At 44.5% G+C, this 13,206-nt stretch overlaps 1 protein-coding gene across 2 annotated transcripts in view; it reads left to right on the top strand.

Annotated features, from left to right (window-relative positions):
• The window catches only part of PRR29 (proline rich 29), a 32,351-nt gene extending 23,041 nt beyond the window's left edge, over window positions 1-9,310 (top strand). For both annotated transcript variants that reach the window (XM_063963518.1, XM_063963517.1), the window contains exons 6-7: window positions 5,552-5,622; window positions 8,631-9,310. In XM_063963518.1, the coding sequence (XP_063819588.1) occupies window positions 5,552-5,622; window positions 8,631-8,662 (103 nt within the window). In that variant the 3' untranslated portion in view covers window positions 8,663-9,310. The remainder of the gene's footprint in view (window positions 1-5,551; window positions 5,623-8,630) is intronic.
• Window positions 9,311-13,206: the final 3,896 nt, after the last annotated feature.

Raw genomic sequence — 13,206 nt, 5'->3', positions numbered from 1 at the left:
ATCTACCGAATGGGATCGCTTTGTAAGAAACCACCATTTTTCACAGGACCCTTGTGCAATGATGCACTGATACTTTTCCTGGTTTTAGGAGGTTCCTGACTAGTTCGGATAACTCCCTGGTCTTCTTCTCCGGGAGAAAACATCCTTTTCTGGACTGTATCCAGAATCATTCCTGGGAACATTAGACGTGTCGTCGGAAAAAGCTGCGATTTTGGAATATTTAGAATCCACTCGTGCTGTCGTAGAACTACTTGAGATAGTGCTACTCCGACCGCCAACTGTTCTCTGGACCTTGCCCTTATCAGGAAAGCGTCCATATTTCTTTTAGGAAGAATCATCATTTCGGCCATTACCATGGTAAAGACCCGGGGTGCCGTGGACAATCCAAACGGCAGCGTCTGAACTGATAGTGACAGTTCTGTACCACGAACCTGAGATACCCTTGGTGAGAAGGGCAAAATTTGGACATGTAGGTAAGCGTCCCTGATATCCAGTGACACCATATCGTCCTGGTTCGCTATCACTGCTCTGAGTGACTCCATCTTGATTTGAACCCTTGTATGTAATTGTTCAAATCTTTTAGATCTCACCGAGCCGTTTGGCTTCAGTACCACAATATAGTGTGGAATAATACCCCTTCCCTTGTTGTAGGAGGGGTACTTTGATTATCACCTGCTGGGAATACAGCCTGTGAATTTTTTCCCAATACTGCCTCCCTGTCGGAGGGAGACGTTGGTAAAGCAGACTTCAGGAACTTGTGAGGGGAAGACGTCTCGAATTTCCAATGTACACCTGGGATACTACGTGTAGGATCCAGGAGTCCACTTGCGAGTGAGCCCACTGCGTGCTGAAACTCTTGAGATGACCCCCTACCGCACCTGAGTCCGCTTGTATGGCCCCAGCGTCATGCTGCGGACTTGGCAGAAGCTGTGGAGGACTTCTGTTCCTGGGAATGGGCTGCCTGCTGCAGTCTTCTTCCCTTTCCTCTAACCCTGGGCAGATATGACTGGCCTTTTGCCCGCCTGCCTTTATGGGTACGAAAGGACTGAGACTGAAAAGACTGTGTCCTTTTCTGCTGAGATGTGACTTGGGGTAACAAAAGTGGATTTTCCAGCTGTTGCCATGGCCACCAGGTCCGATGGACCGCCCCTTTATACGGCAATACTTCCATGTGCCGTCTGGAATCTGCATCACCTGACCACTGTCGTGTCTATAAACATCGTCTGGCAGATATGGACATCACATCTACTCTTGATGTCAGAATGCAAATATCCCTCTGCGCATCTCGCATATATAGAAATGCATCCTTAAAATGCTCTATAGTCAATAAAATATTGTTCCTGTCAAGGGTATCAATATTTTCAGTCAGGAAATCCGACCAAGCCCCCCCAGCGCTGCACATCCAGGCTGAGGCGATAGCTGGTCGTAGTATAACACCAGTATGTGTGTATATACTTTTTAGGATATTTTTCAGCTTCCTATCAGCTGGCTCCTTGAGGGCGGCCGTATCTGGAGACGGTAACGCCACTTGTTTTTATAAGCGTGTGAGCGCCTTATCCACCCTAAGGTGTGTTTCCCAACTCGCCCTCACTTCTGGCGGGAAAAGGTATACCTCCAATAATTTTCTATCGGAGGAAACCCACGTATCATCACACCCTTTAATTTATCTGATTCAGGAAAAACTACAAGTAGATTATTCCCACCCTACATAATACCCTTATTTGTGGTACTTGTAGTATCAGAAATATGTAACACCTCCTTCATTGCCCTTAACATGTAACGTGTGGCCCTAAAGGAAAATACGTTTGTTTCTTCACCGTCGACACTGAAGTCAGTGTCCGTGTCTGTGTCTGTGTCGACCAACTGAGGTAAATGGGCGTTTTTACAAGCCCCTGACGGTGTCTGAGACGCCTGGACAGGTACTAATTTGTTTGCCGGCCGTCTCATGTCGTCAACCGACCTTGCATCGTGTTGACATTATCACGTAATTCCTAAATAAGCCATCCATTCCGGTGTCGACTCCCTAGAGAGTGACATCACCAATACAGGCAATTTGCTCCGCCTCCTCACCAACATCGTCCTTCTACATGTCGACACACACGTACCGACACACAGCACACACACAGGGAATGCTCTGATAGAGGACAGGACCCCACTAGCCCTTTGGGGAGACAGAGGGAGAGTTTGCCAGCACACACCAAAAACGCTATAATTATACAGGGACAACCCCTTATACAAGTGTTTTCCCTTATAGCATTTTCACATATGTAATCATATCGCCAAATAAGTGCCCCCCCTCTCTGTTTTAACCCTGTTTCTGTAGTGCAGTGCAGGGGAGAGCCTGGGAGCCTTCCTCACAGCAGAGCTGAGCAGGAAAATGGCGCCGTGTGCTGAGGAGAATAGGCCCCGCCCCCTAAAACGGCGGGCTCTTCTCCCGGAGTTTGTGAGATCTGGCAGGGGTTAAATACATCCATATAGCCTCAAGGGCTATATGTGATGTATTTTAGCCATAAAAAAGGTATAATACATTGCTGCCCAGGGCGCCCCCCCCCAGCGCCCTGCACCCTCAGTGACCGCTGGTATGAAGTGTGCTGACAACAATGGCGCACAGCTGCAGTGCTGTGCGCTACCTTATGAAGACTGAAAGTCTTCTGCCGCCTGTTTCTGGACCTCTGGACCTCTTCAACTTCGGCATCTGCAAGGGGGGTCGGCGGCACGGCTCCGGGACGAACCCCAGGGTGAGACCTGTGTTCCGACTCCCTCTGGAGCTAATGGTGTCCAGTAGCCTAAGAAGCAAATCCATCCTGCACGCAGGTGAGTTTACTTCTCTCCCCTAAGTCCCTCGTAGCAGTGAGCCTGTTGCCAGCAGGACTCACTGAAAATAAAAAACCTAACTTAAACTTTTATTCTAAGCAGCTCAGGAGAGCCACCTAGATTGCACCCTTCTCGGCCGGGCACAAAAATCTAACTGAGGCTTGGAGGAGGGTCATGGGGGGAGGAGCCAGTGCACACCACCTGATCCTAAAGCTTTTATTATTGTGCCCTGTCTCCTGCGGAGCCGCTAAACCCCATGGTCCTGACGGAGTCCCCAGCATCCACTTAGGACGTTAGAGAAATGAAAACTGCAAATGCACTTTTCAGATAAAAACACACACACACACATTAATATTTTTCAATAAAAAGACTCCTTTTTTTAATTAGTCTTTTTTTTTAAGAAGTCACAGCGCCATGCCTGTAGTCACAGCATAATACAAAAACCAGACTTATTTATTTATTATTATTATTATTTCTGCACTTAGCATTTTCCATAAAAATAGTATTTCTGTAGCTTAGAGTGGTACTTAAAAATACTAAACAGCATGTAAAGATTACCCCTACCTTTCTCACACTGCCACTGTCATCACCCTTCAGAAGAGTTCACTTTGTGAAAAATCTGTGTGTGTGGCATTAACACCAAGCAGCAGGATATATTTACTTTTTTATTTTATTATGTCTTTTGAAATTTTCTGGCTTTTGGGTTCTATATGTAGGTGCCAGCTCTCAGCCCTAGTTCCAGGCAACTCTGCTCAGTACCTCTGATTGCCCCCCTACCCTCACTCCCAGTTCACCTTCTGGTTACCTCCGCCCTCATAGACTGTAAGCCCTTCTACAGGCAGGATCCTCTTCCCTCATTCTCTTCTTCTAGCACTATCCATGTCACTAGTTTGCATCTGTTCTCCTTTCTCCATTTTCCCCACCGGTAGTGCTGCAAGTATGCAGTACGGGGTGGTACTGCGTACCGGTAAGAAATTGCCAGCTGGTACACAGTACCGCCTGCCCGACCTCCATACTTGCAGCCGCTGCGCAGCGTGTGCCTCTTCTGTGTCCCTCCTGTGTCTCCGGTGGTGGCATGTCTCTGAAATGAGGCACGGTTCGTAAGCCAATCAGAGCTCGCAGACAGGCAGCTGTGGCTCCTGATTGGCTGCTGGTCCGCGAGTTCTGATTGGCTCACAAACCGGCATCTCATTTGAAAGACACACCGCCGCCGGAGACACAGGAGGGCCACAGGAGAGGCGCACGCTGCGGTTAGCAGGGGAGCGTGTGTACCTGGCACTGGGGGGGCATACGTGGCACTGGGGGCATATGTGTACCTGGCACTGGTGGGGGCATATGTGTTTCTGGCACTGTGGGGGGGGCATTTGTGGCACTGGGCTCATATGTGTACCTGGCACTAGTGGGGGCATATGTGTTTCTGGCACTGTGGGGGTGCATTTGTGGCACTGGGCTCATATGTGTATCTGGCACTGTGGGGGCATATCTGGCACTGGGGGCATATGTGTATCTGGTACTGTGGGGCATATGTGTTTCTTGCACTATGGGGGCATATTTTTATCTGCCACTGTGGGGGCATATCTGGCACTGGGGGCATATGTGTATCTGGCACTGTGGGGGCATATGTGAATCTGGCACTGGGGGGACATATTTGTATATGGCACTGTGAGGGCATATCTGGCACCGTGGAGGCATATGTGTTTATCTGGCCCTGCACTACTGGGAGTATATGTGTATCTGGCACTCCACTATTGGGGGCATATGTGTATCTGCCACTATTGGGGGCATATGTGTATCTGTCACTGCGCTATTGGGATCATATGTGCATCCGGCCCCCCATATGTGTATCACGCAAATAATTTTTATCTACTTGCACCACTGCCCACCGGTGAGTATGATCCTGTCTGTCTGTCCCTCTAAATTGGTTCAGGTTCACTGATTTTATCTTGGTCCCAATTCCCTCCTGAGCAACCCATCATTTCTTGCTTTTCAAGTCTCTCTCTCTTTTCAAGTGAGTTTCTCTATACTGCCTGTTACCCTCCACATCCACATCCACCTCCACCCCCCCCCCTCCACCCTACACACAGTATTTGTCTTATTTCTGTTATGGTGTTATCTTTTGTATTTTTATATATATATATATATATATATATGGAGAGAGAGAGAGAATTTTGTTTTCACTGTAAGCATGGTGGGCACCTTGCGGAGACCCATAAAAACAGTTCATGATAATAGTAATAATTATGGCATAAAGGCACACAACAGACTAGGGAGCCGTAGGACAAACTGGGTTGGCATCAAGGTGCACTGAAGACTGATACACAGAAGACTCACAAGAAACGCTAAAGTAACCTAATAGTCTGGTCCGAGGCTGAACTAGTTTAAGTAGTGCAGGAAATTTGAAAAGAGTCAGCGGTTACTTGACTGCAGTTTAAAAAACACACCAGCCCAGCCGCCACAGCTCACCATGGAAGGAGTGTATTTCCGAACATGGACCTGGTAAGAAAGTGACTGACTCCGGGTCCAGCATGTGACATGCCAGAAGTCAACTTTTTACTTCCACAGAACAATTAAATTCTATTTACATCAATCGGGCATATATAAACGTTAGTTTTACAGCGTTATACAGTGGTTAGGGGGTATAGGAAGAATGCTCTTTAACATATGAGACTGTACTCAGAGTATCTCACAAAGAAGCAAAATGCCAACACTTCTAACAGATTGTGATGTGTCTCCACAGACGGGCTGTACCACCTCCTCCACCGCTGAGTGCTACAAGCACTGTTGGAGCGGACATCCCTCCAGCTTCAGGTAAATAAGGCTCATTACTCCCCATACTGAATATATACAATGTAAACAAAAATGTTTTTACCACAGAAATATCAATCCCGCAGCAGTATTATAATTTAATTATGTCCTATTATTGTAGGGCCCTGTGCTCGAGTATTGCTTAATATCTATGTTGGTGTTATTCCAACTGAGTATAAAGAAGCTATTTCGAGCTTCTAACTAGAGTGAATACTAACATAAATAAGAGAAAAGCAAGTAGTGACCAGGGTGCACTCATACAAAAAATAATGAATAAAAGTCAAATACTTTATTAGTATATATTAAAAATTTTTACTGACAGATATTCTTATTTTAAAATGTGGTGAAATATAAAATAAAAAATTATGAAAACCAGTGTAATAACATTTTTATTCTACAAACATTGTGGTCGCCGTCTTTTTACTGTTCTTCTTTTAATATCAATTATAATGGGACAGTGGCCTAATTATAGAAATGTGCTTATTCACTGCCTTTTGTTTACTAATATTCACAGATGATTTGCTCCCTTTATTCATAGAGAGTTTCAATTGGCCACTAGAAAACTGTTATAGGCCCTACACACATGCCGATCTTTCTGCACGATATGAACGATCTCGTTCATTAATGAACGAGATAACGTTCATATCGTGCAGTGTGGAGTCACCAGCGATGAACGATGCACGGCCCCGCGCTCGTTCATCGCTGGGGACATGTCGGCTGTGCATGCAGGCCAATATGGACGAGATCGTCCATATTTGCCTGCAAGTCTACGGAGCCGGGTGACGGGGGGAGTGAAGAAACTTCACTCCCCCCGTCACTGCCCCCCCGCCGCCGGGTCGCCCGTCGGCCGTATCGGCCGTCGGGCATCTCGGCGGCACCTCGTTAAATGTGTAGGGCCCATTACAGTGATGTGTCAGTTGTTAGAAACTTTTATAGCAGAATATTCTATTGCAACAATTTACATAACACAGGGGTCTATTCATGAAGCAGTGAAAACAGTGGAGAAAAGGGTCAGTGATGAAGTGGCCTATGGCAACCAATCAGCTTTGAAGGAAGCCTTTATCAAGTAGAGCCTATAAAATGTAAGGGAGATGCTGATTGGTTGTCATGGGCAACTTCTCCACTAGTGTATTTCACCACTCTTTTCACTGCTTCATGAATAAACCCCACAGTCTGATATAATCAAGGGAAATGGAGTGGAATGTTCCCATGAGAGGTCAGCGTTTATATAGTTTCAATGCAAATGTATTAGGTAGTACTATATCCCATTCTCCTGCATAGCTATTATGTTCAGATTTCTTATTTATAAAGTATCCATCTCCAATATTAGCATTATTGTAACATATATAGTTAGTGTGTAATAGTTACATAGATCATTAGCCACATACACTGTTATACAATAGTATTGTCTCCTATTTATTGCTTACTTTCCCGTTGTGAATAGGCTTTAATTACTGCTGTGCTACAGCCGTAAAGAGCTCATGTTGGTTTTCCTCAAAACGTGATGCAAACTGATATCAATAAATATTACATGGGGTCTGTGAGGGAATAAACAAACAATGCCGAATGCCCTTCTGTGATATATTGAGACAGCTTTCATCTAGTGGATGTATACATTATGCAAAAACATGTGTCAATATTTTAACACAAAATACACTCATATAGCATTTTGGGCAGTTAACAAATAAACAGTGCAGTAACAAGTCACATCATAAAATATACATTAGAATGCAGACAGTGGCGATTAAAAGCCTACGGCCGTTTCTGGTGAATTCATGTATTAATTATTTTTGGTCCGAGTGCAGCCTGGTTACTACTTGCTTTTGTCCTCTATATGTTAAAAAGATGTTTTTGTATACTGTAAGTGGTGAGATAAGTTTGCTTGTTGTCCCTTTTTTTCTGATGTTGCAATCCTAAAATATATAAACTAAGAACTTGTTCAGACAAGCATATGAATAGATATGGCTTATGTCACAATCCCAACAGAAGTTGCTGTGTGAAACATGCTGACATCAATATTACTGATGATGACAGTGTTTGCATGTCCTATGCTTCAGACAAGTAGCAATGTAGCATTATAATCTGTGCAGCAAGCCCATGGTATGCACGCATTATTCTGTGACCAGTGATTTCATCTGCTGCTCATCTGAAGTGCAAAGGCATACAGGTACTGTCATCAGTGATCCTGATGCCAACATGAACAACAGAGCAATGTGGAATGTGGTGTAAGGCCAATAGTTTTTTCTTTAACTGCTTGGCTTCTCAGTGGGCAGTTTGCAGTTACTAATGAGACAGATAAGTGCATGGGAATATCATTTTGTAAGTAATAGGATACAACAATTTATTTTTCCTGGTAAGCACCCACTATATGAACTCTAGTATGGCATATCCATAAGAGTATACACACTGGGCCTGATTTAGAGGAGCACACTAACTACATACAATGCTGATGTTCACGTAGTTGAGCGATCATTTGCTACTGCACGTGCGACACATATTGTGAAAACCCCTATGGCGCATGCATTACTCTGAGAGTATGTATAACAACGCTGTTGCATACAGGACTGGTGGTATCAGAAATGGCAAAGGAATACTATGGGCATTCCCAGTTGTTGACCTGAAGCGAGTGCAAAACAAATCCATTGCATGGCCGTTTTATAGGAGTTTCATGGGCGTTCTCAGATGCAGAGTAACAGCCACAGAGGCCATGTTCATATGGAAACACTACACCTGCCATAGGGCAGGAGCAAGTGTCGATGGTGCACCGATGGTGGAGTGTCTTGAATCACCGGCAGGGTTACAGTGTGCAGAAACACTGAAAGTGGGTATTTTAAGTGTGTGCTTGTACATGTGGAGACGGGTGAAATCAGCATGTGCAAAATATGAACACCGCAACTCTACAAATATACGCACCAGCAACTGCGACTGTGTGCTCCTCTGAATCAGGTCCACTGTCAGGTGTATTTGTTGTACTTACCACTTATTTTATCGAGTTTTTCCTCTCTTTTCAGAGTACTACGACTTGACTGAAGCTCAAATATAAGATCACCAGGACCAGCCTAGAACATAGAGGACTATAAACAAAAATGTAGTGTTACTGCACTGGTGCAGACCAGAATTCAATAGGACAAGCTTATTACATCTGTAAAAGCAAACACTGAACTAAGAGTGGAAAATAACCATAATACTATATTGTGTGGCGGCACACACACCAGTTTTCTAAAATCTGCTATTATCCTTTTTTTTATTTAATTTTTTTACTTTTTTTCTTAATTAAAATTCCCATCCAGCTTCTTTCCCCTTTTCTCCATGGTGTGATGGTTACCCGATAACCATACGCTATTTCATTTTTCTTTGCCCATCTTCTCTTTAGCTATTATATTAATATCTGTGTCTTTGGAACCTACTTCCAAGCTGCATCAATAGTACATATTCAGTCTGTATTTTCAATGTGTAATGTGTTAATATTTTATACAGTGAATGTCTGAATGCCATTTAAAAAATTATTCTTTTTTTTTTAAATATATGTTAGTTCATGTTATGAGTGTGTGTTTTTACAAAATGTTATATATATATATATTTTATATCTATGTCATTAATATATGATTATGATAAAGTCACCTGTTGCTTCCACCTCAGGTAGACAGTCTGTGTGTGGGTTAAACTACTACTTGCATAACACCCATCATTTGAAATAGATTTTTTTTTTAAATCAGCTATTTTATTGAACACCCCCCCACACACACCCCCGCCCACGATTCACAAATGTGTGTTGCCTCCAACTGCAGGGGATGAAGGGGTGTAGTTACAAAGAAAGCAAATAAGGCCGAAATAATATCAATATGTATACAGATGTGTCCACTTACATCTACCCTGCACGTTGAACCGTTCTTCTAGTCACAGTAGTGCAGAGCATCTTTGTGTATGACTTTTTCTATTAAAATACATCTTATTCGCAAAATGATGTGAATAGGATGCACAAGCAGACTATGTTGATTAAAATGATATGAAGCATGCCTAAATTCTGTGTGCGACCATGACTGTATCTGTATACGAAATGCTATGCTACACTGTAACATAGCAAGTCGGATGAAGATAAAGCCGCGGTCCCACGTGGAATATAGGTATGCCATATATAATTCTAAGCAGCAGAGTCTGCTTGTGCGGCTTATTCATTTTGGGGGGGTTAACCGCAAATATTTAGCATCCCCTGAATGTATCATAGAGGTACCACAGCAAATATCTTCAGTACCTGCTGGGCTCCCTCCATTCCCACCAGCAGTGGGATCTGTCAGCTGGCATGCTGCCAGATTTACCAACTTCGGAAAATTGGCCCAGCAGCTACTGCCAGCTAAAGATGGCGGTAGCCTGCTGTAGCCTATGGGCTACACACTGCAATCGTATCCAGCAGAAATTTCCCCAGGAACTTTGGGCCCGGTGGCTCACTTCGCTCGCCACAGGTTATATTCTCACTCGACTGGTGGCGTGGACCCACCAACTGAGTGGGAATACGTTGCGTCTAATGGGATTCCGTCTGTCTGCATTTTCACTGGCTGGCGGGATTCCGGCGTCTGTCTCCTGATCGCCGGGATCCTGACAGCATATTAACTGTATCCCGTCTGAACAACGAAGTAGCACCAATCATCAACAGTGCATTCGTACACAGCCAATCAGAAGTGTTAAGTGTTACACTGGACACTGCGCAAACTAGCGTAGTACTCATTATCATCAGTCTCTTGATGACTATGGTAAAACATTATTTGCCTATTTTCTGTAACTGAATGGCATTCCAGTACTAGTTTTAAATTTATAGCTCAATACGTAAAGTATTTTGCAGATATATCTTGTAAAATGAAGGACATTTATTCTGATATATTTTTAAATTCTTAGACCTATGCATTTTTATTAGGGAATGTTTTCACAAACATTCCACAATTACCCAAACTGGACAATGATTACATTGCCACTTCCAGGTAATTTGCAATGGTGTGTGAGGATTATGGGTCGGATACAGATTTGTACACAAACCCTATGGTTTACGTACAAATCCAATGTTTGTGGGTCAGCCCATGCGCAAGACCTGTTCTGCAAATGTGCAGAACAGGGCTTAAGATATCACTAGCAGCTCCCTCTTGGCCCCAGCATGTTTGACATGCTGCAGCATTGGGAGCAAGGGGTGGGGTGGGCATGACACATGGAAGGCAAGCGGCACTGTTCTTTAAAACAGGGGCGTGTTGTACCAGTTTTTGTAGGCTTCCTGTCCACATCCTACGGACAATCTGAGTAATCTTTAGCTTGCGCAGACTGACCACGGTCTACTAACATCAAGAGTCAGGATCTATGGGGGTCATTCCGAGTTGATCGTAGCTGCTATGATCATCTTTCCTGACATGCGGGGGGACGCCCAGCACGGGACTAGTCCGCCCCGCATGTCAGTCCGGCCCTCCTCGCAGAAGTGCAAAGGCATCGCACAGTGGCGATGCCTTTGCACTTCAGGAGTAACTCCTGGCCAGCGCAGCTTTAGCGTGCTGCCGGGAGCTACTCCTCGCTCCCTGGCCCGCAGCGGCTGCGTATGACATCACTAATCCGCTGCGGCCCGCCCCCCGTTCGGTCCGGCCACGCCTGCATTGGCCGGACCGCACCTACGAACGGCGGCTAAACGCAGCCGTTTCGCCACCTCCCGCCCATCGATCGCCTCTGCCTGTCAATCAGGCAGAGGCAATCGCTATCCTGCTATGGCCTTCGGCTGTCCCGCATGCGCAGGCACACTACGGTGCCGGCGCATGCACAGCAGGGACCCGTTCGCTCTGCTGAGTTCAAACGCAGCGGGCGAACGGGTCGGAATGACCCCTTATGCTCGATATGATAAATGATAATCTTTTATTATGGATTTTTGTGGAAAAGAGGAGAGGAATACAAAAGTAAGAAAAGAGAGTCAGCTTATGGAAGCAGGATAACATAGCAATCCTACAGTTCAGATTTGATAACAGCAAAGAAAGTTGTGCACATTGGGGGCTATTTATCAATTTTTTTTGCTGGGGGTAGCTGTAAATAAAAAAGCATTCTTCAAATGTATCTATGGTGGTTCCGATGCATTACGGAGCTTGGCCCCGGTTGTTAGTGTCACCTGAAGATGGCACTTGCTATTGTAGCCTATAGTTACAGATTGCAAAAAGCACTCCGCATCACTCGCCACTAGCGTGCAAGCGTTCCATGGAAGTGAAAGTAAAGTGAAAACAAATGTGATCACTTTACTTTTACACACCGCAGGAACTGGCTCCTGTTGGAGCCCCTGTACCTGCATATGTGTGATAACACATGCCAGCGGTAAATCATTTCTTTCTTTTTCTTTTTCAAATTTACATTTTTATTAGTATTTGTCAAAGATTACACAGAGAACGGGGAGAGGTTACAGAAATAAAAAAGGGAGGGAAAAGGGAGGGATAACGCATTAGGTACATTCAATGCATCGGGAAAAGATTAAGCCATACAATATCACATAATCAGAGGAAACACAGTGTTTTACGGTTAAAGAGAGATAAGATTCAACTATTGATAACCAGAAGAACTGGAAAGAAAAGCATACCAACAACTTTACAGTAAAAATGAGCCACCTTGTAGTAAATATCTAGAGGGACTGTTGTATTTTGTAAGTGCTCCAAGCAGACCATTTTGTTCTGAGAGCTAGAGTAAGGGGCACCTGCCGTTTCAAATTCAAAGTGAGATTGCACAGCATTTTTGACCTCTGTAAATGAAGGAATTAAAGGCGTGCACCTGTTTCGTGCTAGTAGAAGCTTTGCAGAAGTTAAAATATGACCCATGACATATCTGTCAGAGGGAGAAATAATTTCCGGTAGTAAATGTAATAAAGCTAATTTAGTGTTAGGGGTCAAGGGAAGTTCCAGTACCGTTGAAATGAGCCAGAAAACCTGGTTCCAGAAATTTTTAATTAAAGGGCAAGACCAAAATATATGATAAAGAGTACCCACTGTTCCACAATTACGCCAACATTCATCAGATGTAGTGGGCCACATACAATGAAGGAGAGCGGGTGTTAAATACAGTCTATGAAGAATTTTATAGAATTGTTCTACATGGGACATGCATTTAGATAAAGTAAAACAAGTACGAAATACTGATCACCATTCATCCTCTGATATAGTGCATGCAAGATCAATTTCCCATTTGCTAAGCGAGGATAGTTTTGTAGACGTGTTCGATGTAATCAGAAGGGAATACCATCTAGATATTGCACCTCTACTTTTTGCTTTAACAATCAGGTCAAGTACTTGTCTAGGGGAGTGGTATGGCTGACCGAATGTCTCCTGACCGCCGGTCAGCATACCGACACCGGGATCCTGCAGCATACTGACGGCGGGAGAATGGCGGGGAGCCACGGGTTCTATTCCCACTCTATGGGTGTCGGGGACACCCATGAGTGGAAATAGTCCCTGTTGGTCGGCATGCCGACCATCGGGATAGTGAGGGGGTGGGATTTTGGGGGAGGTCATGTGACCGTCTGTCTGCTGAGCGCCGGTCACATGAATACCACCCCTTGTCTAGGGATAGATGTCAAATGATGAGAGG

This window comes from Pseudophryne corroboree, chromosome 3, assembly GCF_028390025.1.
Source record: "Pseudophryne corroboree isolate aPseCor3 chromosome 3, aPseCor3.hap2, whole genome shotgun sequence".
Classification (NCBI taxonomy): Eukaryota; Metazoa; Chordata; class Amphibia; order Anura; family Myobatrachidae; genus Pseudophryne; species Pseudophryne corroboree.
The sequence above is the reverse complement of the archived record's forward strand: the minus strand, read 5'-3'. Positions and strand labels throughout refer to the sequence as shown.